Source organism: Manacus candei, unplaced genomic scaffold (assembly GCF_025592945.1).
Source record: "Manacus candei isolate 608988 ecotype Guabito, Panama unplaced genomic scaffold, ASM2559294v1 h1tg000015l, whole genome shotgun sequence".
NCBI lineage: Eukaryota > Metazoa > Chordata > Aves > Passeriformes > Pipridae > Manacus > Manacus candei.
Genome location: NW_026138063.1, coordinates 733046 through 759663, shown reverse-complemented (window position 1 = coordinate 759663; position 26618 = coordinate 733046). Strand labels below are relative to the sequence as shown.

Sequence of the window (26618 nt, the reverse complement as noted above, 5' to 3'; positions counted from 1 at the left end):
AATAACCAAATCCCAGAATGGTTTGTGTTGGAAGGGACCTTAAGGCTCATCTCATTCCACCCCCTGCCACGGGCAGGGACATCTTCCACTAGACCAGGTGGCTCCAAGCCCAAGGGATGGGGCAGCCACAGCTTCTCTGGGCAACCTGTGCCAGGGCCTCCCCACCCTCACAGCCAGCAATTCCTTCCCAATATCCCACCTGACCCTGCCTCTGTCCGTGGGAAGCCATTCCCCTTGTCCTGTCACTCCAGGCCCTTGCCCAAAGTCCCTGTGCAGCTCTCTTGGAGTCTATTCAGACGCTGGAAGGGGCTCTGGGGTCTCCCTGGAACCTCCTTTTCTCCCGACACCTCCCGCCCGGGTGGGCTGGGGCAGGGCAGGGTCGCGCTCGGACCGGACCCATCGCACTGTCCCCAGCCCCCGGCCCTGTCCCGCCGCTCAAGGGCCCCCACGAGCATCCCCCCCCACCCCCACGAGCATCCCCCAGCCCGTGCGGTCGCTCCCCCTCCTCGCCCATCTCCGCCATTTCCTCCCTCGATTTCTGCGGGAAGGAAATTCCCGACGCCGCGGGCGCCACCTGGTGCTGCCGGGCCGGGCCCGGCGGGGCGGGACGGTGCCACACGCCCGTCCGGGGGATGAATTCCTGGCCAAAGTGACTCCCTGCTCCCACGGGCCACCTCCACGTGGCCCACGGGGCGGGAGCAGCCGCAACTCCAAAAGTTTGGAGTTCCCTCCCAGTGCCGCTGCCGATGGCTTTTAACTCCGTCACGCTGAGAATTTCCCCATAACCGCCGGGAAGCTGGCCGGGCAAGAGCGCTGTGTGCTGCTGCTCTGCCCTGGGGTGCTGCCGTGAGCAGTGTCCTGCGGGAGTGCCTGGCCCCGCGGCTGGGGTGACACTGGGGACACTGTTCCAGCCATGGATCCACTGTCCTGGCCCTGAGACACCCCTGGGGTCTGTAGGGGTGTCCTGGCTCCAAGGAGAGGGAAATGTGAGTGAGGGTAGGGTTAGATGGGATACTGGGAAGAAATTCTTCCCTGTGAGGGCAGTGAGGCCCTGGCACAGGTTGCCCAGAGAAGCTGTGGCTGCTCCATCCCTGGGAGTGTCCAAGGCCAGGCTGGATGGGGCTGTGAGGAGCTGCTGACCCCCTGTGCAGGACCTTGCAGGACCACTGGCTGCCCTCTGGAGAGGGTTTTGGGTTCAGTGGTGGGGGATGAGGGCTTTGCCTGTTTAGTGCTGTGGAAATGCGTGAATTGTTTGGCAAACCCTCTGCAGAGCTGGGCTGGGCTGTGTGAGCAGCAGGCAGAGCTGCGGGTCCCTGAGGGATCCAGTGGGACCGGCATGATGCCCCTCAGGCATGATGCCCCCTCAGGGCAGACGAGGGGCAGCAGAAACAGGGGGACACGGCTGCCAGCACAGCACTGAACCCCCACACCCCGCAAATGCAAAGGGCTTTACAGACCCACCTGCAGCAGCACCCCCTGCAGACCCACCACACCAGCATCCTCTGCAGACCCACCACACCAGCATCCCCTGCAGACCCACTACACCAGCACCCCCTGCAGACCCACCACACCAGCATCCTCTGCAGACCCACCACACCAGCACCCCCTGCACGCCTGTGATTGCCCACATGGAGACAGGCATCCCTCCAGAGCTGACCTGCAAGGGATCCAACACAGCTCCCATCCCTGTGTGCCCCTGAGCACGGCCCCTGCTCTCACCCGTGTGCCCAGGCTGTGCCAAGCAGCAGTGGGGCTGTGGGGTGGGTTTGATGCCATGTCTCCAGCCCAGCGCCCGCGTGTGCAGCTCCCGGAGCCCGGCTCGGCTGCCGTGGCACTTGGCCAAACCTTACTCACCACACGGTATGAGACTTTTATATTTAGCCAGTGCAGAGACAATATCTCCGACTTAAAAATAGGTATAAATGAGCCTGCAGCTCTCACTGACGGTACTGGGGTGCTGCAGAGAGGCTGTGGCGTGCTCAGCCGGGGGCAGGGCGGTGTCAGGGCAGTGCCATCACCGCGGGCCGGTGCCACCACCAAGGCCAGAGCCACCTCTGCCCTCGCACACCTGGGCTGGTGCTGAGCCTTCCTGGGTGCTGAGGCCGCGGCTCTGCCAGTGCTGGCCCCGAAGGGTCTCTGCTGGGACTGTAACCCCATGTCCATGCCCTCCCTGCCCGGCTCCCGCAGCCCGGCCGTGCGGGGCCGCCCCAGCACCCGCAGGAGCTGTGCCGAGCTGTCACCATGGAGATGCCGGCGGCTCCAGGTCCATCCTTCGGGGGAAATGCAGAGGAAGAGAGAGGCTGCTTTGCAGGAAAATTATTAGCAATAATCTTAATTTTTATTTAAGTGATTATTTTCGGTCATCCCCCTCTTGTTCTGCATAGATACTGGTGCATATCTGCCCAGTGCTAGGCTGACATGGTCTGTTGGAACCACCTGCTCTGCCTACACATGGGATATCTGACTCCTGGGATTCTGAGGGGTACGAGAGTGCAAGTGGCACTTGAAAAATACCTGTTGTTCCCACAAACCCCTCACTGCAATGGGACAGGTCAGCTTTAGAAGGCACAGCCTGTCAGAAGCAGCAGGCCCAGCTGATGCCAGGGGCCTGTGTGTGTTGGGCAGAGGCAGCAGGCACTCACAGTACTTGAGACCCTGGGATCCAATGGATGCATCACCATTCCTACAGGAAGTAAACCCCCTCGGTGCTAAATGTGCTTTGTAGTGCACTTGTAAATTGACCTGCAGTGTGTTTGTAAATGGACCTGTGATACATTACTTAGAAGCTCACATCATGAGACCATCATTCTTTCAGTGGGATTAGGAAATTGTTAAGCTCAGAAGGAGCAACACATCATCTTTCCAAAAATAAAGCACCTCATGATTTTAGTGTGAGTTCTCGTTACTGATACACGTGAACAGCCCGTGATGGCAGAGCCTCTCCCCTCCCCAGGGTTCTCAGAGCCTGTGCCATTTACCTGCTCCATCCCAAAGGATTCACATCGGATTGCTGTTTGCTGAGCGCTGCCGGAGCTCTAATTTACATTTCCCAAATATCACGACTCCTTTCTCAGCCCCGTTCCACCCACCTCGCTTTGCTCAGCCTTGAGCTGTGGTGCTCAGCCTGCTGTGTGTGGTGCAGGTTCTGTGCTCACTGTGCCAGGAACGTACAAGTGCATTTAATTGTGTCACTCGTGGTTTCTGACACACCTTTCGTGTCCCTTCCCTCTCTGTCAGGCTGTGTTATCCCCAGCTCTCCCAAGGGTTTCTCTCCTTTGCTGCTGTGGGAGCTGGTGCCACAGTCCCTGCCAGGTCTCACAGCTCCAAGCCCTTCTCCCATGCTGAGCTCTGCTGACTCGAGTGGGAGGAGAGCAGAGGTCAGAAACGGGAATGCTTGGGAAGAGCTGGGAGCCAGCACCAACACCCGTCCCGTCCTGGCCAGTGCAGGGGGCTGCTCCTGGCACATGAAGTCCAGCATCAAGGTTTGATTCCAGCCCATGAGTTTTCCTCTCAGAGCTGCTGCTTCTCATGGAGTCCAGCTGGAGGCTGGCAAAATCCTGGAGGTTTCCAAGCAGGAGAGATTCAAAACCTTCAGCTGTGCTTAGTGGGACTTGCCTAAACCAGCAGTGGGTTTGTGTCTGGGGAGGTGACACAGAACTGGTTTGACACCTCCTTGCCTCAGCCCCTTACAGCTTTGACAGATTTTCCCTGAGTTTTTACAAATAGCAAGCCCAGGACACACAGTAGCTGTAAGGAGCTGGGAGAGGATGGACTACAGCAGCAAATCTCCCCTAATGGTTTCAGCTCCTCTGGGAAGAGGGATTCTTCTCCTGAATGCACTTGGCAAAGAAGCTTTGCTAAGATATAGAATTAAGCTACTTTTTTCCCTTTTAAATGGTGCTAATCAGCTTAACACCGTGAAAGACACCGTGGAGAAGTTGCTTTGTAATTTCAGAAAACCCTGGAGTCCTGACCTCGCTGTGGAATTACCCTGGGGTGCCCTGTCTCCAAAGCTGTGCACTGGCAGCAGGAGGAGAGGGGAAAGAGGTGGGGAGGGACACATCTTCTACCCTGATCTCTGCTGGACATTCCCTGGGTGAGGATCCCTATGGACCCAATGCCCCTGGGATGGACACAGGGACCCCAAGGCAGCAGCCAACGCCCCGGGGTGCTCCCCCCAGCACTGGGGGAGTCAGGTAGAGCTGAGCTCTCTGCTCACGGCCAAGAGAAATATTTCACTGCTGGGTTTGGGGTTTCTCCAGAACAGGTTTTATGGTAAAGACACGGCAGTGCCAAACGGGACATATCCTGGTCCTGCTCTGGTTGATTCCAGTATAATCAGATAATCTGTTTCATCCAGGAAAAGTCTGTCCATGGTGATTCTGTCCCGGGGCATGGACACGAGGCTCTGCACGCTCCCAGTCCCTGCCCCGGAGCACAGAGTGGGTTCTGTCCCTCAGCTGCAGCACCTCTCTGGGAACAGCCCATGCACTGCTCTGCTCCCACACCATCCTGCGGGGCAGCAGCTCCTTGGTGGCTGGTGGGGAAAAAACCTCCCTGAAACTTAAATAAAGCCGCGGATAAACACGGATGTAGCAATGGAGCGGCACCCGCCCCCCACCCGCGCGCCGCTCCAGCCCTTCCATGCGCATTCCTGGGTCCCGGAGTATTTATAACCTGGCCGTGTGTGCCTCTAGCACAGCACGAGGTCGGTGCCAGCCCCTCCCTGGCAGCAGGGTCGGGGGGCAGCGAGGCTCGGGACCGGCCCCGGGCTCTGCCCAGGGACCCGCAGCCCAGCCGGGAGCCTCTCACCCCCCAGGTGGGAATCACACCCAGAAAAAGTGACCCCCTTGCAAGAGTCTGGGAAGGACGAGGGGTTAGGAGGGGGCTCAGAGCAGCTATTTTGGTGTTGGATGCCAAACCCCAGGCAGAGCCGAGATGAAGCAGCTCAGAGATGTGTGGAAGGGAAGGGAGACAAAAAAACAAGTGAGGAAAAAACCCAGAGATACTCTTCTTTCCTTAGGAGGTTGCAAATGTGGTCTTTGGAGGCCCAGGGATGCTGATTAACTTGCACGGGCAGACATAGAACCTGACATCAATTAAATACTGCTGATGAGGTGAGGTCAACAGTAATTATAACCTGCTCATATCTTCACACATTAGAGACATGTTTAATCTTTTTATTGAAAAGCTTTTTACTGAAATTATGGAGTATGATAATTTCCTACAGTGTCCTGTTTCCTATTAAGTAAATGGAAAGGCAGTGGATTGCACTTCATCAGCTCTGCCTCAGTCAAGTTCCTGCTGAAGAAATACCTCTAGGGCTTGTTTGGTGGTTTGTTTTATTACAAAAAAAAAAGAGAAAAAAAGCCTTTTAAGTGGCTTTGAAAAGGGAGATCACAGTTATATCAGCATTTACACACCCTTTATAATATAAGCCTCAGAGTCAATGACCATGACCGTGGGACAGCCATACTTTTGTGTTTTCCAGGGAAATCCCTCTTCTGCCTGTTTCTGGCTTCGCTCGATGCTCGCTGAGCTCCCGGAGGCACCAGGTTCTGCTGGAGCACCGCGCTGGTGGCGGGAATGGGAATGCCAGGTTGGTTCAGGAGGAACGTCATGTTTTGGAGCTGCAGAGGGAGCTCTGGCTTCCACCTGCACACACTCTGTGCCTCGTGAGTGTCATACAAGGCAGCTTTGGGTCGGGGGCTGCCCAGATCTGTAGAGCTCTTCCACCCAGCACAAACCCGGTAAGGAAAATCGTGTTTTATACTGGCTGGGAACACACTGGCACCATTCCCTGGACCCAGGGGAGGGCTGGGGAGAAGCGGATCCTAAAGGCACTGAGGCTGAGATACAACGGTGACAGGAGGGATCGAAACACTTGTGGTGGCTTTGGTGACCCTTAGGAGAGGCTGGGAGTGCCCAGCCAGGCTCAGGGTGTCCTGCAGAGGAAAACAGCCACACCAGGGCCTTGGCCTCTCTCACAGGTGGTGTTGCCCACCAAAACACCTCATTTGGCTGGATAAACATGTGAACAGCTCTGTAGGTTTGGAGTTGATGAAAAGGAGCACCACACTCTGATCTCTTTCAAAACAGAGACCTTGGAAACCACTGGAGCCTGACACACCTCTCCAGGTGTTATATAAGGTAACTGTTCACAGCACGAGCTGGCAAATATCATATATGATAACTAATAATTACATGGCACTGAAATGTGACTCATTTCCAGTGATCCTGGGTGCGTGTTTATACCCTCACAAGCAGTACTGTGAAAGAGAGCAAAAGCCTCTCGAGGAGTCCCAGCCTGGGGGGTGTCCTGGGGCAGCTCCTGCGGGGGGCCACCCCTGGGGGGTCAGCCCTGTTCTGCCCAGTGTCCTGGGGGATTTCTGGGGGGCACAGCCTAGTTCAGCACCAGCATCCCAGGGGATTTCTGGGGGCACAGCCCGGTTCAACCACAGCATCCTCAGAGATTTCTGTGTATGCACAACCTGGTTCAGCCCAGTGTTCTGGGGGTTTTTGGGAATGCACAGTCCAGTTCAGCCCAGTGTTCTGGGGGTTTTTGGGAATGCACAGTCCAGTTCAGCCCAGTGTTCTGGGGGTTTTTGGGAATGCACAGTCCAGTTCAGCCCAGTGTTCTGGGGGTTTTTGGGAATGCACAGTCCAGTTCAGCCCAGTGTTCTGGGGGTTTTTGGGAATGCACAGTCCAGTTCAGCCCAGTGTTCTGGGGGATTTCTGGGAATGCACAGCCCAGTTCAGCCCCACCATCTGATGCAGAGCACCCCAGGGCAGCTGACTGGGTCTGCAACCTGCCCGAGCCCCCTCAGCTGCCACGTCCATGTGTTGGTGCTGTGGGAGGAGTGTAGCTGTGGCTGCTTCTGGGAGCACCCTGGCTCCAAAATCCATCTGGGAACCCCCACGCCCCAGCAAGGCCCCTCAGGGCAGCCTCTGTCCCTGCTCTGTGACCTGTTTAGCTGCAGATATTAAATGTGGCATTTAATTACAGGTGGTGCTGACAGTGGGGTTAGTCAGAGTGCAGTGGTTAAGCCCAGGGTTTGTGTTCTCTGGCTGCATCAGGCAGGACCAACAGCACAGCCAGGGCTGGCTGCTCACAGTGACATCCAGCAGCATTTCACAATGTGCAGATTATTCCTGGGGTTTGCTGGATAGACCCTGCCACGAATTAATTAGAGTTTATCTTAGTCTAAGAGGGAAATTCCTGTTTGCTCTTTTAAACAATTCAGCCTAAGAGGCAAAGTGAGCCCAGAATGCAGCCCCTCAGCTCTTGGTGTCGGCTCCTCTGTTTCCCCCTGGGGATTTCCCACTAGTGTGAACTTACTGGAGCTTCCAGATCTCTTCCTGAATCTTACAGGCATAGGGGCTTCAGGACCAATTACTGATCAAGTGACAAAAGCCCCATTTGTGCACTGTCAGGGCACTGTGTTTTCCACCTCCCCATCCTTTGCAGCAAAGTATCAGGAATTTGTATGATTTACAAGTGGATCTTAGTGTTTTAGGGACACATGCACATGCACATAGTCACACCCCCCCCTTAGATCCATCTGTGTGTAGCTGATGGTGTATTTTTAGATGTGGTGTAAATTGATCCTGTTCCTGAGCTCTGGTCAGTGTGAATTGATTAAGAAAAGGAACAACTGAAAGCTTATGTTTCTGTACATTCTACACAGAGGATTAATTTCCAAAGGCTTACTTTGGAGTCCCCTCTTGGACTGAGGGTACAGACAGGTGAAGAGCTGGTGCCATCTGCCCTGCTGGCTGTGCTGCACCTCCTGCTCCCGTGGCTTTAGGAGTCGTTCTGGGCTGACCTGCACCCCAGAGCCCTGAGCTGCCACAGGCCTCCTCTCTATTTTGGGTGCAGGTAGCTATACTTAGGGCTGAGTCACCCCTTCCAGTATCAGTTACAGGAGAGCTTAAATGAGCAGAGTCAGTGGCCAAACCTGCTGGTGAAGGATTGGGGCCACGACGCCGACCTGGAGCCTCTCTGGCCGCGTCGGCAGCCACGGGTGCATCGGGCAGGTGACAGTGGGGGACCAGCTCTGCCCCTTCCCCAGCTGAGCCCAGTGAAGGGCCGTGGGGTGAGTTCCAACCAGCAGCTGGGAATGGTGAAGTGGGTGCTGTGGCTGTGCAGGCTCCGTCCCCACTGTGGGCAGGGCACCCATGAGCCCCTATGGGGGTTTTAAAGGCAGCATCCCTCTATGGAGCCATCCCTTGAGGGCACCATGGCCTGGGGTGCTGCAGACAGCTGCTAGCCAAAAATTCAGGTCTGCTTCCTCGTGTACATCTATTAAGGGCAACTGCTTATACAGCCATTTCCTGGGAGATGGGAATCACTGAGACTCACTGGGATTCACTGGGACTCACTGGTGTTTAACCTCTCCTGGTTTTAGCAGCCTGCTGATCCTGGAGCCAAAGCAGCTCTCAGAGCACCCAGGAACATGCCCGAGGGGCCATGGCAGTGCTGGATCCTGCTGGTGTGGCACCAGCCCTGCCAGCACACAGCACTGAGAAATGTTTTCCTTTGCAGATTTATCCCTGTGCAGAAAAGGAAGGGTAGAGAACATTTTCATTGAATCGCAGCCAAACAGGCAAGTCAGCTCCTCCATCTGCTCCCAGGGAGGGTTTGGCTGTTGATTTGCCTCTGTGGGTCTCTCTGGATCTGTTTGCTCTCTGGACCTGTCCATGAGACACCTGTGGGTCAGGTTTCTTCTGATTTTTGCTGTGCTCTGTTGTCACTGCCAAGTGACTTTTTGCCCAGAGTCTGAAGGAGATGAAATAACTCAGGACCAAAGGAACACCTTGGTGGAAAGTGGTTCTGATGGCAGCAAGAGCCAGCTTGTAAACCCAGAGCTTTACTCTACTTCAGTAATACCTGAATATTGGCATAACATTTTTTTAAAGCATTTAACATTAGAAACTTTATTTTTAGTGTGTAAATGTCAAGGTGAACGACAGCTTTTCAATCTTTCTCTGGCTCCTCCTGCTCTGTGCCCAAAGCTCCTGTCCCCCTCCATCACCCCTCCGTGGGGCTGGGAGCCCCCTCCGTGGGGAGGAGGAGGATCCTGTATCCAGCAGGGCTGGGAAGTGATGGGGTGATGGGATGGGAGTGTGATGGAGTCAAGGGGTGATGGGGTGGAGGGTGATGGAGGGTGATCAGGGGGATGAGATTGGGGGTGTTTGGGCTGCTGCAGGACTGAGATGGGCAAGGGGAGGAAGCAGCCCTCTCCCAGCTCTCTCCCTTCTCCAAAGGACTTTGTTTTAAAACAAGTAGTCTTTTAAAAATCTAGGGCAAGTCAGCCTCCTGCCAAAATTAGTCTTTGTGCAAGAGCATGAGAAGGAATTTTAATGGGTAGCTGGTATGTGGGGATGAGGGAATGACTGCTTTTACTATCTAAATGCTGTTTAAATAAGGCTGTAACATCAAACAGCTTTGCCACGCTCGCAGCTCTGTTTTACAGGAAGCATCACTGTCGCTGCTCACAAATACACAAGAATGTTAAACAACAACTTTTTATTTGTGCCAAACATGTCCTGACACATCGCTGAGGGGGAGGAGAGCAGGAGAGCTCCAGCGCCAGGGACCTGCTTCCCTCTGGCCTGGCTGCTGTCCCCACTCTGGGAACTGCTACAGACCCCAAGGATTTGCCCAACTGCAGCTGAGGGGAGCAGGGAGAGGTGAAATCCATATGAGTCCTGGGGCCCTGTATGGAGCCTGCAGTCGGGAGGGGGATAGGGACAGGGATGGGCCAGTGATATCAAACAGATAAATAATTTCTCCTCTATAATGCAAAGTTTATTTATCTTCCATGTATGGCTGAACTTCTCTGCTGTTTGTTCTGTACTGAGGGTATTAAAACTCAGTCATCTGCAAAGAATTAAACTTCTGTGGACTCTTAAAAGTGCTCTTTAATTCTGGAATAAGATAATGTTTGGTACAAAAATTGTGTTATAACCCCCAAGAGGTTCTCCCAGCTGGGTCCCAGAGAGAGCAAACAAATCCTCATCCATTGGTGCCAGAGCTGTGGCCCAAGCCTTTGGCCCTTCCATTTGGGATGTTTGGCTTCGTGCAGGACCATCCCTTCCCCTCCTCTGTCAGTCCATTCTGTCAGTTTGGGTGGTACCAAGGGCGGGGGACCTGCCCACCTCTGCCAGCTGTCCCACATCCACCCTCCCCAGCCCAGCCACTGCCTCCCTGGCTGGGTCAGTTCTCAGCCACTGCCTTGGAGAAAAATCAGCTCCCTACAAGAGGCTGTTATCAGCAGTGGAAGGAGAATGCATCTGTGACCAACCAGCCTGGCTTTCACAGAGAAATCCCTGTCAGTGGGCACGTGCTGCCCACAGGGCAGAGGGTGCCTGCAACCCACCAGGAACCAACCCGGCCTCGGACCCTGCCAGGGATGGGGCAGCCACGGCTCCTCTGGGCAACCCGTGCCAGGGTTTTACCAGGCTCATTGTGAAAATCAGGACCTGGCTTTGGTTAAGAACCAAACCGGAGCTGAGGCACTCGGCCTGCTGGGGAAGGTCTGTGGGAGCAGCAGGGCTCCTGCCCATGGGTTTCAGTCCATCCCAGGTCACTGCCCCTGGCTCGAGGAGGAGTGTGCAGGGCAGCTGCTGGTGCTGCTGCCTGGCAGAGCCATAAGCTGAATGGAGAAGACTTCTATGAATTATTAACACAAACAACTCTGCCATGCCTTGGATGGAGGGGAATGCCAGGAAGGGTAAATGCTGTTCCCAGCACTTGAAATGAGTGGATCTTCTGGTGTTCACTTAGGGACATGAGGTGTTTCCACAGGCAGGCAGCAGTCACTTGGGACCCTGGGAATGGGTTTCCTGGTGGGAGTCTCTGCCTGGTTCTCAGCTGGGATGTCTGGCGAGTGCCAGGGCTGCAAGACATGTTGCTGGTGGCTGTGGTGGGTGTGGGTCTCTGCCACCTCACAGAGGGGTGACACCATTTCCCAAGGAGCCCTGTGTTGGTGTGTGTGCCCCAGGGGATATAAATACACCCAACACTTCACTGTCCTCTTGGTGCCTCACACAGAGGCACTGCTGGTGCTGGTGCCACCCACACTCAGCTGCCTGGGAACAGTGCAACCTCCGGGTATTTCCACTCCTGCCCGCACCACGGCTCAGCTCAGCGGCTCCAAGCAGCTCTGGGGCTCTCCTGCCTCAGTCCAGCCAGGTTCAGCCCTGTGGGAATGCCAGCATGGGCAGCAGGGCTGGGACCTCTCCAAGTCCAGTGGAGCTGGACACCAACCGTCCCCATGGCTGCTGGTGATGGTTTGGGGTGAACCCCACAGAACGTGTCCCTTCTGCCAGTGCCCTCCAGGCACTGCCCTGGTCCCAGCCCAGCCTGAGCTCAGCCCCATCTGCACAGCAGCGTTCCTGGCATCTCCCTCCCATCAGAGCCAGAGCCTGGTGCTGGCAGCAGAAACCTGAGCTGCACAGTCTGAACCCCCCCATTTATTTAATTATTTATCTGTTCTGCCCGTTTCCTCTCGCCACAGGCTGGTCTTGTTTCTCTAATGCTGTAAAATAATGTTTAGAAACAAACCCCCCCTGGGTTGGTGCACTGCCTCACCCCTGCCAGGGTCACAGCACCCCACGTGTGCCTGCTCCGGCCACGCTTAAATGAAGCCATGGTGGTGGTTGGCCAAAGGCTGGACTCGATGATCTTGGAGGTCTTTTCCAGCCTAAATGATCCTGTGACTCTGTGAAACCAGAGGGAAATGCACAGTCAGCACAGGTATTAAATCTGGTGTTCACACACTGCCTGTGTCTGCTCATGGCAAACACAACCAGCCAGAGCAGAGCCCTGCAAACCCCGGGACCCACCTGACTGTGCATTTGAAGACTTCTGGGCTGAGGGGGGAAGAGGCTGCCGGGTCTCAGTGGGGAAAGGGAATTTTGGAAATGCTTGGAACAGCATGATTTGTTGAAAATGTAATTCATTTAATGGTAAGAAAATATCATTTCAATGAAAGGGATATTACAGCGAAGCTGAAACACTTGCATGAAGGGCAAAGATAAACCAAGAGGAAAAAAAATAAAAAGGAAGTTAAATAAATCTTAAAATAAACCAGGTGAAATCAATTAAATACTGATAGGTTATATTCCCTGTGTCTGCTGTTGGCACTCCAGAATTGCTCTCAGACCCCACAGACCTCCTTCATCCTTTAAGATGAAGCATTGCTCATTTATTCACTTATTTTTATTCTCAGTTGATCCACCTGGTTCCTCTCAAGGTTTTAAATTTTATTTACACACATTCAGTTTCAGTATTTTGCAAACCATTTATGCTCTATTTCTAAGACATATCGCTGCCTGAAGCATCACCTGGAAATGTGAATTAAGCACAATAACACAAAAGGCAGAAGAAACGTTTCATAATGCCATCGGGGCGGCTCCAAACGAGTTGCTAGGTGAGGTGCTGTTGTGCCAGCAGCGCTGGGGCTGCAGTTCTGCTGCCACTAAAAATAGTTGCAACTTCAAAACCAGTGCATGTACATGCAACCAGCCTCGTGCTCTATTAAAATCTTTACAAAACCTTTTTGTTCACTAAAATCATAGACAAATAAGAGGATTAGCAGTTCTTTTGTCTCCTGGCACCCCGGGGTCAGTGTGTTTAAGTCCACAGCCCTGACTTTCCAGGTAGGACTCTCCTGGTGGCGGTGGGGAAGAACAGCCCCTCTCCATCACATCACAGGGCACCCTCCTGCCAGAAGCAGGATGAAAACAAAAAATCCACGGTGCTGTACTATGAAAATGTACAAGCTGACAGCAGCTCACCTGTAGGTTTCATACTATGTTAAAGATATGTAAGAGTTACTGGGCACAAATGAAAAAAATCATTAACCCTCTGAGCTTCAGGAAGCAAATACAGCTCATGAATGAGAACTGGTGTTGGCGTGGGGCCGTGCTTTGGCTAAAGTTTTACTTCAAACTTTGTGGTGTCTCCAGTGAATGATTGGTAGTTATTAGAAGATTCCCAAACATACCCAGGGGAAAAGTAGGTTACATGCATGACCACAAAATCAGAACACGTTTAATCTCATTTGCCAGTCGAAGGCTGTACGGTTTGAGGGAAGGTGGAACTTTTGGGTGGTCACAGTAGTGAGGTGATGAGCTGAGTCCTGTTCCTGGTAATCACAGCCCATGGTCATCACTGATTATTAATTACCAGCCCAAAGGCTGGAGTGGCAGTTGCATTCCCTTTGCACATTGGATGGATCAGAAACTCCAGCTGATCAGGGAAAGGTCTCTGACTACACCCATCTCCAAGGTTTACAGATAAACACAGGGATTCCCTTGGGCCCCTAAGGCTGGTGGACTGTCTTCCACAAATACATTTTAGAAAGGAACAGTCTAACAACAGACTTGCCAAGTTCCCCAGGAGCTCATGGTTCTGCTTGGGTGCCCAATCCCCCCCAGCTGACCAGCATCCTCTAAGAGGGACACCCAACACACGTGGTTCTGTTGTTCCAGCAGGTGTGGGAGGAGACAGGAATTTGGTGGGGTTTTGCAGTGGCTCTGACTACCCCATGCCAAACAGAGCAATGCCTCTAGACCAGAGCTCTACAGGAGGCTGGGAGGTTCAGCTCCACGTTCCAGCAGGATTCAGCAGTGGCTGTGACATCTCAGCAGGTGCAGCCGGGAGTCACAGGGCACAGGAGCCGAGAGATGGAAAATCAACCCCGTGTTAAAGGTGTTTAATGACCCTGCTCGGTGTGTGCTGGGAGGCTCCCGAGCGTGCCCACGGGGGAAGCTGTGAGTGCTGCCTCCTGCCACAGCTGCTCGGCAGTGAAAGGGACCTTCATCCAACAGAGTGTCCCAACAGACCTCGGTGATGACCTGGTGAATCATCCCAACTGCACCATCCCCTGGCCAGGCAGGGAGCACTGGAACAGCTCCAGCAGACTGCCCAGGGAGCACAGACCCAGCAGGCTGCAGGTAAGGTGGCCCAACAGGGTCCCCAGGGTGGATCTCCCTGCTCCATCCACACGTGGGTCTCTCCTGCCACGTGTCCAGCCACCTGGAGCGGGGTTCTGTCACCCTGGGACTCCGTACACGCCGTGACAGTGGCCAACTCTGCCACAGCAAAGAGCCGTGTTGTAAAAACACTCCAAGCAGCTGCAGCAGGCCCAACCTGGGTGTGCCCTCTGCGTTCTGCTGGGGCTCTTTGGGATCTTTTTGCAGGCATGAATTAGTGGGACTAACTGAAATCAACCACAAAACACTGGGAAATGAACAGGATTTTCAACCCAGAGAAGCAGATTCAGAGAATATCCTATTTTTATGCTCCCTCTCCGTGTAATTCATCTGCCATTCCAAACAAGATGTGCCTCAGCTGAATGAAGCCTCAAATAATCACATAATAGGAGAAGTCATTTATTGTGAATCAGGCTCTTTCTGTGGTATATAAATAGTCTGTGCTGTTCCATGGGCTTTGTCAGTCAGGATTAATTAGCAATTGACCCTTGGCTGGGATTTTTTCACTACCTCTACATTTTTCATAGGACTGAATGAGCTCTCCACGTTGCTTTAAGAGGCTTGCTAAGCTGGAGTTTCATTTACCTCTAGGCTATATATCAGTAGTTTAATTTATCACTAGGTTACATATCACCAGCAAATAGTCAGGGTGGAATCAAGTTTATTATAAAGATGTTCTGTTAAAAGACACATTATTAATACAGTGATTGAAACATGCTCTTCAATTTTCCATTAATGCCCAATTCTGAATATGACCACGGAGAACCACACTTTACATACTTTACATTTAGCATTCTAATAAATAAGTTCAATAAATAGGGATTCTGCAGATGAAGCCGTACTTGTGAACAGAAGCTGCTTTACAATGTTGTCAAAAAATAACTAGAGCTACTCTCGTTTGTTACCAACCACTGGAAATTGGTAAGTAAAATATAAGTATTTTACTCTTACTATGAAGACTGGAGGAACAAATCACCCTTAGGATTACATAGAACCTTATTTCGTACACTAAATTCATAATTCAGAGCATGCTTTCATAACGCTTTCAGCACAAAATATTTTCAAATACATTTATTAAAAACATGAGAAACGAGTGAGACTGCCCATGTAAGATTTCATCTGTGCCTGATCACTAGCTCTTATGTTACACAATATTGCAGTTTGGCTAATTTTGGATGAACTATTCCACATTTGGAGAAGATCTACAATAAAGGGCTGGATTTAGTCCTTAGTATATTGCAACATGTTAATAGAGTACTTTATTTGCCAAAGTACAAAAAAACTCATTCCCTCCCCCAATGACTGTTATATATATATATATATAATATATATATATTCCATTTATATTATCCATTTTAATCATTATATTTCTCGGGAAACAACTCTTGTGTTGTCTGTACAGACTGCAGGAACAGAACCATTCTCGTACCAAAGGCAGGTAACTCGAGCACCTGTCCTGTGCTGGCCTGGCAGGGTCAGGTATTTCCAGCACAGCCACTTCTGCACAGAGCTCTGCAGGCTCCGGTGCCACGGCAGGATGCTGGTAGCCCCTGGGCCGGGTAGGCAGGACGCTGGCAGTCCCTGGGCTGGGCAGGCAGGATGCTGGCAGCCCCTGGGCCGGGCTCACCCCGCGCTCCCCGGCCAGCCCAGTCCGTGCCCCTCTGGCCGCCCTGGCACGGAGCAGGGTGGGACCCTGGGCTCAGGGCCGGGGCACCTCCACACACCTCTGCTCACCAACACACAGCCCTGGGGGGCCCGTCTGCCAGTGCCCCAGGGACCACCTCACCCGCCAGCCCTCGGCCTCTGAGGGGGTCCAGACTTGTCGTGAACAACCATCGCGATCCAAAAGCACAACCATGCACACACCAGTAAGCCTACCTTTAGTAAAACACCGGCACTGAAAGAGGACTGAACCATAAATGCCACCAAACTACCAAATAATTATCAGCACTAGAAATAATAAAACTGTAAATGATAACTGTATCGTGACTCTCATTTAAATCCTTGTGTACAACAGCGAAAGGCTGTGACTGAGCCTCAGAAGACAAGATACTGCTCTTATTTTTATTTCCTATTTTTAAAGACAGGCTGACTGAGAACATTTTTGAACGTGGGAGACTAAGTCATTAAACTAGAAGCACTTGGATTGCTTTCCTCCTTTAGGGGATTTACTTCATTTTACTTTATCTGACACAAGTCAGAAAGAAATGAGACTACTGAAGGAAAGCTGAATTTTGACACGTTATTTTCCATTAGAATCCTTCCACTGACTTTGTTAAGCTTTTTCTAAGATCAGAAAATGAGGCTTTACCTAAAAGGAATTTGAGACAGGTAGATTTTCCTCACACACTTGTAGCCCTACAGTCTCCTATTGCCTCAAAGCGGAGGATTTTTTCAAACTGCTCCCAAATCTTCCACATTTGTTCACAAACTGGTATCTCCATTCTGTTTATACTCTGCTAAAATATTGAGAGTCATTTCCTCGCTTTTGGACTGCACGTTGTGTTCGCTCCTTCTGGACGATTTCCTGGTGGCCCTGGAAAGCCGCCTTCGGAAGGTGTCACCTGCCAGGAAGTAAAGGATGGGGTCGACGCAGCTGTTGAGGCTGGCCAGGCCCCTCGTCACTTGGTAAGTGGCATAAACCTTATCGTTGAAGGCACACATGTCTGGAGTCTGAAAATCCACCCTGGCCCTTAGATTTAAGGTCTTCATCACGTGGAAGGGAAGGTAGGACACGGCAAAGACCGTCAACACGATAATAACCAGGTAAATAGACTTTCTCCTGAGAGGAGAATTGTCCAAATCTTTGTAAATCAAAGCTTTCACGATGAGCCCATAGCAACCAAGAATCACTATGAAGGGGATGCAGAACATCAGCACTGTGGTGCACATGCTGTAAATGAAGTAACTTCGCAGGTAATCGTCGGTTGTTGTGTCATAGCACGTTATGGTTTTATTTTTCCTTATCCCCGTTCCCGAGTAGAAGAGTATTGGAGAAATGGCGGCCACCACAAGGACCCAGACCAGGCTGCTGATGTACATGGCGTTCTTCTTCTTCAGCCTCCCCAGGGACTTCAGGGGGTGCACCACTCCCGTGTACCTGTGCACGCTTATGCAGGTCAGGAACAGAATACTGCCGTACAGGTTCACGTGGAAGATGAACCTCTGCAGCTTGCACATGATATCTCCGAAGATCCAGTCTGTTTTGTTGAAGTAGTAAAAGATGAGGGCGGGCAGAGTCAAGACATACAAGAAATCGGCCAATGCCAAGTTGAACATGTAAACCGAGATGCCGCTCCAAGGCCTCATGTGGAAGACAAACATCCAGATGGCCACACTGTTGCCCAAAAACCCAGTGATGAAGACCAGAATGTAGACGGTGGGCAGGTAATAGAACTGGAAGCCAGTTTTGGTCAGAGAACACTTGGTGGTGACGTTTCCCACAGACCAGCCGCTGCTGGATAACAGGTTGGGTTCAGTTCCATTCAGAGCAGCAGAGAGAAGGACTTCGGTCATGATCCTTCCCCCAGAGTCACATAGGTCTGAGGCAAACCAACGAAGTCTCTACAGGCATCTAAAACGCATCCAAAAAAAAGGAGAGAGCAAAGGAAACCTCGCTGGAAGGTGAGCCCTGCCCTGATTTTCCTCGGAGGTTTCCAAGCGGCGGTGCCTGGCGGAGCGTCCCCCCGCCGCTCCCGGACCCGCCGGCAGCCAGGGGACAGCTCTGCGAGCGGGAAGGGCCCCGCTCCGCTCCCCGCTCCGCTCCCCGCCCCGCAGCACCGCGCACGCCACCGCGGACCGGGGACAGGGACAGGGCGGGCGGGGCGGCGGCAGCGGAGCGGCCGGGCTACGGCAACGAGAGCGGCGGGGGCCGGCGGGGCCGATCGGAGCCAGGGGGCCGATCGGGGGCAGCGGAGCGGCCGCTCCTCCCGCGCCCCTCGGCGAGCGCCGCCGCCCCGCCCGCCCCCGCGGCTGCCGCCCCGTCCCGCCGCCCGCCCGCCGCCGCTCCCCGCGGTCCCGCCGGCTCCCTCCGCCCGGCCCCGCTCCCCTCCGCCCGCCCGGCTCCCCCAGGTCACCTCCGCCCTCCCGGCCCCTCTCCCCGCATCGCCCCCAGCCGTCGCCGCCGCCGCGCCCCAGCCCGGCTGCAGGAGCGCCGGGGCCGCCCCACCTGCCTCCCGCGGCGCCTTCCTCCTCCTCCTCGTCCTCCTCCTCCTGCTCCCGCTCCGCTCCTGCTCTCAGCCCGCGCTCGCCGCTCCGCGCCGCCGGCAGCGCCCGCCCGCGGGGGGCGGCGTCCCGCCCGCGGCTGCCCCGGCGCCCATGGCCGGGCAGGGCCGGGGGCAGCGGCTCCGGGGGCAGCGGCTCCGGGGTCCCTCCACAGCGGGAGCGCGGCCGCAACCCCGCACCGGGCACGACCGCCGGCCCCGGGCGGACTGAGCGCGGGCGGGACGAGGCGGTGGCTCGGCCCCGGGGCGCGCCCGCCCCCCGCACCGCCCCCGCACGGGCGGCGCTGCCGCTCCCCGCCCGCGGCACCGGGACCGGGGCTGTCACCGGGCACTGCCCCTGCTCCGGGGACACCGCCGGGGCTGCGGGACAGGGGCTGTCACCGGGCACTGCCCCTGCTCCGGGGACACCGCCGGGGCTGCGGGACAGGGGCTGTCACCGGGCACTGCCCCTGCTCCGGGGACACCGCCGGGGCTGCGGGACAGGGGCTGTCACCGGGCACTGCCCCTGCTCCGGGGACACTCGCCACCTCGGGGTCCCCGCCCGGTGCCCCGCGATGCAGAGCTCGGAGGGCACTGGCTCTGGGGCGGAGGAGGCGGCGGTGAAGCCCACGCGGTGCAGCGGGTGTGGAGCCACGGGCGAGGCCGGTGCCCCGGGCACAGTCACCCGCCTCTGATGTGTCACCGCACAGCCCGAGCAGGAGGGTAGCCAGCGCTGGCCAGAGGGCAGAGTCACCTCGGCCCTCACAGCGATGGGGCAGGGTCCCCTGAGCCCTCACAGTGATGGGGCAGGGGGACACCACACCAGGGCTAAGACCCCTCTGTCCCTCGCCTTCCCCGGAGCTCCAGTGGGTGCCGTGGGTGCTGCTCGTGAGCTGCTGCGAATGGTGGAACAGCCCTTCCCTGATTTTGCTTTCGCTCAACCCTTTGAAATCTGCTCTGCAACCCAGTTTAAGCGACACGAACATGTTAATTGCTGTAAATGGAACAGCTGAGCAGAAATATGCTCTACTGACCTCTAATTAAGCGCTATACATTTGGCACTTGAGTCAGAATACGGTTATTATTTATTGTCTTAGCAAAACACAATCTGCTGGTTTCAGCCATTTCTTCCTCGTTCCCATTTTCGCTAAGTGTGGTGGGTGAGACATGAGCCAGTCAGAGCTGCTCTCAGCTCAAAGCTGTGTTCTAGACAGAGCGTTATTAGTCCTTCATGAATATGTATTCATTTCTCAAACTTTTGAGTCTGTTTAAATTATAAAACTTCTTTGCTGGGAAAGCTTAATTGGGAAATCAGCTGCATATTGTACCCCTGTGGGAATATGCAAGTGGCTGCAGATGGAGTCGCCGGCCTGGCTTTGCTTTTGGGGCAACTTACACAGGCTGAAGCTTCAAAGCAACAGCTTCAATTCTGCAGATATAGTGCCTTTTCTTGATGTTTTATACTCATCCACTAACTGCTTGTTCACTACTTTAAGATCCTTTTAAATTTAAATACAAATCAAATATGAAGAGAAAGGAAAGTGAAAAAAGAGACAAGAAGAGCAACACCTGTAAAATCTGTGTTGTAGGGCAAGCCTGGTTTGCAGAACTATTCTGTGGTGCCCTCTAGGATTTGAGAGCACTGGAAAAATCAATCCTGAGTCTTGGCAATCCCAGGAGAGCAAACATTCAACCCACAAACCAGACACACAGCAAATGCAGTACAATCATATCGAGCCTACCGTGCTGCTTTAGGGCAAAGCCATCTTGCTCCTTGGAGAATCGGCTGCATGACCCAAAGCAGAGTTTATTTCAATAAAAGACTTGGATTGTTGTGTAAAATAATAAAAAGAATACCCAAAGCAACGCTGTTAGTAGAGGAGAAGCCTTTTAGTTTCTCCCTCCCTTTGTAATTGCCATTTCATTAGGGACATTCACAGTCCCACTGCTTACTGGAGCTTCTTGTGGCAGCTTCCTTGAGTTTCCTGTCTTGAGCAAATTTTGAGTCACGGCAAAGCCACAGTGATAGCATCAGTAAATATGCACTGTGAACTCCAGCCTGTTTCCCTCGGTTACCTAAGCAGCACCATAAATCCAAACCTGGAGACAGAAGGCTGGAGCAGCAGTTCCAAGAGCACACAGCTGCAGGGGAAGGAGGCATTCCTGGGATTTGTGCTGGTGCTGGAGCCAGGCTGAGGTGCAGCAGGGTTTGGCTCTGGGGACCCTGCCAGCCCTACCAGAGTGCAGCTGGGAGCAGGAGCTGGCAGGAGGATGGTCTGTGTGTGGGGGGCTTGCCAGGGCTCCCATGGCCACGTTCACATCAACCTCAGGGTAACACTGACAGGATGGAGAGACACCCCCTCATGAGGCCGTGGCTGCATACAGAGGTGACACCTTGACTGGCAGAGGGTTCCTGTGGGACCAATATATGAGGATGATTACAAAAGTGCAGCCCTGAGTAGAACAACTGGCACCCAGAAACCCCTTGTGTGCCCATCCCACAACATGGGCATCAAGTGAGGAGGGGACTCTGCCCCTCTGCTCCCCTGTGGTGAGACCTCACCTGCATTCTTTTGGACCTGCCAAGGACGTCGCCAGATCTGTGTATCCTGCCCTGTTCAGGCAGCCCACCCCTCAGCACGGCCCCTCCACCCCTCAGCACAGCCCCTCCACCCCTCAGCACGGCCCCTCCACCCCTCAGCACGGCCCCTCCACCCCTCAGCACAGCCCTTCCGAGCCCACCGGCTCCAGGGATGGAATTCTCACATCCCGGGTATAACAGTTTGCACATTCTGACTGCAGTGCTTCAGCTGTGAAAGGTCCAAACACTTCCACGAGTAAAGAACGAGGCAGATTTTTCGCAGCCACGCTGTTCCATGCCTTTATCCACAGCCAGCAAACGAGTGCCTTCCTGCTTGCCATGCCGAGCTGTTCTTATTTTGGAGCACAACATGAAGCATGTTGCATTAGCACCTTTCCCTCCATCACTCCAGCATATGCCTGGAGCTGACTTGGTTTCTGTTTGGTAGAGCTAGAGCTGAATTCCTTCCAGCTCAGCTTCTTAATGTACTTCCTGCAAAATATGAGATTTTATACCCCTGATTTCCATTAAACTGAAAGTTTTGGTCCGTTAACAGCTGATTTAACCCAAATGGATGATACACCCCTAATGAGGAGTGAAAGCCTGTTGGAGCACAAATGGAAATTCCCAGTCAGTCCAATTAGTGCTGAGCTATCACAGTGTGGGGGAGTGCAAAGGGAATGGGCTGGCCATGAATCCAGCTGTTTCTACCTGTTGGTGTTGGTTTTCAGGAAGATCAAGATGCAGATGGCAGTATTTCAAAGTGTGCAGGTATGAACAAGGGATCTGAACCAGGTGCAGGCTGAGAGCTGGTGGAAAGGACCCCAAATGATCATCGCAATACCTGCTCATAGAGAGGGAAAGGATATATATGCATATATACATACATACATACATATATATATATATATATATGTATATATACATACATACATATATAAATACATATATTATACACAGAGTGTACATGGCATGCTGCATCTCACCTGGGAGTGTTGCTGGAAGGGGCTGGTGAGCACAGAGCTTGGAAGCTGAGCTGCTCTCAGCTCCCCACCACAGGACATCTCACCTGCTGAAAAAAATGCCTGTTTCACATTTTACTTGAATTGACTTGTGACCTACCTATTTGCCCCTGGAGAGCTTCATTCCCCTTCACCTTAGGAAACACTCTAGGTCAAACAATGCTTTACTACACTATGTTTTCTTTTTCAGGTCTCTGAAGCTTCATTGCTTCCTTTTCACGTGTCAGAGGACAGAGTCTCTTCCCCTTATACACCCTGCAGGCTTTCCACAGGGAGCCTGAAATACAATTTATTTTATTGTAAAATACTACTGCCTGTAGTGTTTAAAATACTTTACAATATTCCCTTTACAACACGATGTCCTGGTTTCCCCTCGTGAAGGGTGGGTTTGTGGTGGACAGTTCTGCCCCAGCCCCAGGTCCCTGTGGCACAGGGCATCGCGGTCGCTGCTCTGGTGCAGAAAGGGGTTCATGTCCCCTGGGCCCCAGGAGGAGGGGAGAGGGCAGAGGGGCACGGGGAGCAGGGACTGACCCCAGTGTGCATCTTCCCTGCCACAGCCCCGCGGCGAGCCTGGCACGGCGCGGATCCTCCCACGGCGGAGCCACGGCCGCCTCTGTTTGCCTTTCCTGGGAAAACAACCGGGGAAATGGCAGCTCAAGTGCTGATAAGAACAGAGACGTGTCCGCGGCAGATACGGGAGCAGGTCTGAGCCCAGCTCCCAGCCCGCACCCGGGACCTGCCAGCGGGACACGAGCCCAGGGTACCGAGGGCAGAACGTGCTCACTCTCTGCAGCCTCCTGTGGGGAGGGTGCGGCCACGTGGGAGTCGGTCTCTTCTCCCAGGTAACAAGCAACAGGAGGTTTAGGTTGGATATTGGGAAAATTTCTTCACTTGAAGGTTGTCCAGGCCTGGCACAGACTGCCCGGGGCATCGGTGGAGTCCCCGTCCCTGGAGGGATCTAAAGGCCGTGTGGATGTGGCACTTGAGGACATGGATTAGTGGCAGCATTGGCAGTGCTGGGGAACGGTTGGACTTAATGGTCTTAGAGGGCTTTTCCAGCCTAAATGATTCTGTGATTCTGAGATTCTACGATTCAAACCATTCTGTGATGGTGTTTCTGTCCTGTGCTTGCTGTCCTTGCAGAGTGGAAGCTGCTGTCCTTGGAGACTGTCAACCCACAATTTAGGGGGTGACAGAATCCTGCTGTGCTCCAACCCTCTAGGAAACACCTCCCCCATGTGTGCTGTGGCCCAGGGAGCAGCTCCCTCCCCATCAGCATGAGAGGAGCCGGCTCCTCTGCATTTTTAATGTCTGAGCTGACATTTTGCTGTCTTGAAAAGAAAAGCTGTTCATGGGCTAATTAAATAGATCTCACACAGCATCATGTACACCCCAGGGAGCCAGAGAGTCCCAACAGGGAATGAACTTTGGGAGGCAGAATGGCACAGTGTTGTGCTGGCAAAAGATGATAATTCTGTAATGAGTGGCGGATGTGGTGAGTGTCCAGCACGAGGACAGAGTGCTGGGTCTGTATGCAATGGCAGTCTCACACAGTCCCATAGGGGAATACTACACGCCTTTTCTTCTCCCTCTTGGCCTTATTAATATTATAAACCAACAAGATAATGAAGCTGCTGCTCTGGAGCCCCTTCTGTCTTCCAGAATATGCAAATGGTTTATGACAGCGCTGCCGCCGCGACGCCCTGTGATACAGCACGGCAGTAATTGGAGTTAATGGGGGTGACTTATTAATCCTGGTAGAGCAACTACACTTCTAGAGTCCAAAGATAACGCAGGATCCTGGAAAACTTGTTCTAATTACAGCAGGGAGCAATCTTGCCTTCTTCCTATATTGCCATTTTAAACTGAAATTACTACTCAGAAAAGCTCTTTTGTTCAGCTCCCAGCCAAGAAAGGCAGTTCTGCTGGGGTGGTTTGATAGTGAGTTCATACTCACATTATACAGTTTCCTCAAATGGCCAAGAAGACAAACAGGCCGGAAACAGTGAAGATCACGTACCAGGGGAGACAAAATTAAATATTTCCATTAAGAACTTGCTACCTAATGCATGAGGAGGATGAAAAGAATGGATGTGGAGCTGCCTCCGAGGTGCTGTGATCCAGCTGGCAGGGCAGTCACTGGGGTGTCAGTGGGGCTCTGTGGGTGCCTGGTACCTTTTTCAGTCCTGCAAGGCTCCTTGGGCTCCCCCAAAGCCGCTTGCACCCCCACATCCATGCTGCCCCTGGAGCAAAGCTGGATTTCCCCCCAAGGCCAAGCCCTGGCCGTTCCAAGCCCTACCTCTGGTTCTCACTGGTGCCAGCTTGCGAGGCGATGCCCTGTGCCAGTCCCGTACCTCTGCACAGTGGGCTGGGTTGGGCGTTCTTGGCCAGGTCTCTGCCTGTTTCTCCATTATCCGGACAAAAGCCTGCAGTGGGAAGGCTGTTGTGTTTTCCCAGCCCAGCGAGGGCTGTGAAGAAGCTGGAGTTGGATGGAGCAGAGGCAGTCCATGCCCAGGGAGCTCCATGGTATCATTGGTACCAGCCCTGCTGCTGCTGGGAGTTTTTGGGTGGATTCAGGAGCACTGTGGGGCAATGGAGATGGGTGTGAGAGCCACATTTCCTCAGAGTGGCTCTTTGGAAGGTGGAAGTTTTGCTGAGTCCTCCCTCGTCCCTCCTCCCCTCCCGGGCAGGTTTCACTCTGTCTCACCTCCCGTGGGAACACGTGGTCTGTGGGTACAGTCAGGCACCACTCTGGCAGCAGGGATTTGGGCATCAGTGATTAGTAGGAGCAAAGCCTCAGTTTTCTCTGGTTGGCAGCAGCAAACCCTGCTCTGAGGGCACCTGTGATGTCTCCTCAAGGCTGTCTCTGGCCATAGCCAAGCCCAACAGTGCCTTTGCTGGGAAACACTCGTGCTGTAGGATGATTGATGCTGATGGCAATGATTAACTGTTTGTGTGAGGAAACTGTGTGAATGCCTCTTCACAAGGTTCCCGAGGCTGCCAGGAGAGCAGTGCTGCCCCAGGCACCAGCTGTCCAAGCCTGGAACAGAAGAACTCAAATGTGGCTCAGAAAATACCTGGCATTGCATCACCATCACCTCATAGCAGTAGCAAACATCATCTGCTGATGTTTAGCAAGTATTAGAAAATATGGTAATATTGATTCTCAATTAATTTTCCCTTTTGGTATTTCTTTATAGACTTGCTTAAACGCAAGCAAAATTGTTTCTTGACATTTTAATGTAGATTTGATCAGGTCATCTATTTGGTTGTTTTGTCACCCCCCAAAATCTCAGACAGCTAAAATCAGGCACTGTTTCAGGTGCTAAACTTTCTGACTGTAAAGAAGATGTTAAAACTGATCTGGGAGAGTTTTTTTAAAGCTAAGATGATGAAATCAGAGGGCAGTAATGTAATAAGAGGTGAAAGCCCAGCATTTTGCCTTTCCAGGGGCTGGAAGGAGCCACAACCTCAAGCCCGAAGCTGCAGAGGTGCCTCTCACTGCTGCTGCCAAACCCACGTGCTGGAGCCCCCCAGAGAAGTTATTCTTCCGCTTTCCTTTGTTCCCTGCCCACATTTTCCTTCCCGATCAGTTCTACACGAGTCGATCTCGATAAAGGAGGAACCCGGCACATACCCACGCACGCACTGTGCTTCCTGCGCTGTTATCCCGGCGAGCTGGAGCAGTGACTCATCCTTTCCTGCAGCGGCTCACAGCACCCTCTGCCCGTGCCAGCGGCTCTGCCCGGCCCCTCGTGCCCGGCGGGCTCTGCCGGGCTCCCGGCCCCGGGAAATCCGGCTGTATTTCACTTGTCCTTCAACTCGAGGGCTCAGAGCTCCCAGTAATGACCAGTCAATGGTTTGCCTAATGGATCCAAAGACCTGCTTTGGCACTGGTTTTAATTTAACAAGGTTTAATTAGGGGAAGGAAGTGCCTCAAAAAAACACCAGCCCCGGAAATGGAAACCAAATTAGTGCTGTCACATAATGAATCCTGAATTTCTAGCCTGATGCGAATTCTCTTTCTTATTTTATTTTGGGAATATCCGAACATGCAGTAATGACAAAGAAGTGTCAGGAGTTCAAACTAAGAGTTAAAAGTTCCTTTTTTTTGGTCTCTCTTCCAATGGGTGTGAAGCTGATGGGGGTGGGAGCACCCTGAGCAACACCTCTGCACTGATGTCTCCACAGCCAGACCCTTTTATCCCTTCTCCAGCTATTGTTCCCTGCCTCATTATCCCTCAGCTCCTTCCCTCTCCAGCTGCCCTGCTGCGTGTGGAGCACTCGTCCCTCATTAGTGGGATGCTCTCTGCTGGTTTCTATCCTGGCCCCATTACCGGGGTGCTCTTGGCTGGTTTCTGTGCTGCCTCTGGGAGAAGCTGAGCAGATGAACCCTTCCCTGTCTGGGAGCACCTGGGCACTGCCCACTCCGTGCCTCAGTGACACTCCTGTCTGTGCACAACAACACAAGGCAAAACTCAACAGCTCCCAGTGATGGTGAAGGGGGTGATGCCAAGGAAAAAACACAGAGACACACCAGTACCTGAAATAAAAGCCCCTAAAGCTAATCCTGTAGGACCAAGAAATGCCAGCTCAGCCCTTACTGGAAGCAAAGTCCTGGCACTCTTCACCAGGCCATTTCCAATACAAGGGGCACTTGCTGAAGCACCAGCTTCAACTGGAGCTGCAGCTCTGCAGTGCTGGTGGGGGGAGGCCCTGCTGCAGGGACCCCTCTGTCCCCCTACTGAAATCCCAAATACAAACAGGCACACCCAGTTTGTGTCTGGGCTGTGACTCTCTGGCCCGCTC

At 53.4% G+C, this 26618-nt stretch overlaps 1 protein-coding gene and 2 long non-coding RNA genes across 5 annotated transcripts; 1 reads left to right on the top strand and 2 right to left on the bottom strand.

Moving 5' to 3' along the window:
- The first annotated feature begins 7783 nt into the window (after positions 1 to 7783).
- Positions 7784 to 9928, top strand: LOC127468660 (uncharacterized). The gene is made up of 3 exons (XR_007903638.1): positions 7784 to 8096; positions 8546 to 8610; positions 9481 to 9928. It is a non-coding gene; the product is annotated as an uncharacterized LOC127468660 (long non-coding RNA).
- Positions 9929 to 14648: 4720 nt separating this feature from the next.
- Positions 14649 to 18337, bottom strand: P2RY1 (purinergic receptor P2Y1). 2 transcript variants are annotated; one of them, XM_051782009.1, is made up of 2 exons: positions 18173 to 18337; positions 14649 to 17578 (listed from the first exon to the last, which is right to left on the bottom strand). In XM_051782009.1, the coding sequence occupies exon 2, from the start codon at positions 17518 to 17520 to the stop codon at positions 16429 to 16431; it is 1092 nt and encodes a 363-aa protein (XP_051637969.1). In that variant the 5' UTR covers positions 17521 to 17578; positions 18173 to 18337; the 3' UTR covers positions 14649 to 16428. The 2 variants fall into 2 exon arrangements, with proteins under 2 accessions (XP_051637969.1, XP_051637970.1); XM_051782010.1 differs by having other exon boundaries at positions 18177 to 18272.
- Positions 18338 to 18849: 512 nt separating this feature from the next.
- On the bottom strand, positions 18850 to 25653 carry LOC127468657 (uncharacterized). Of its 2 annotated transcripts, none has more exons than XR_007903633.1 (5): positions 25447 to 25653; positions 24517 to 24849; positions 21774 to 21859; positions 21499 to 21631; positions 18850 to 20619 (listed from the first exon to the last, which is right to left on the bottom strand). It is a non-coding gene; the product is annotated as an uncharacterized LOC127468657 (long non-coding RNA). The 2 variants fall into 2 exon arrangements; XR_007903634.1 differs by having other exon boundaries at positions 21774 to 21856.
- Between the last annotated feature and the right edge of the window lie 965 nt (positions 25654 to 26618).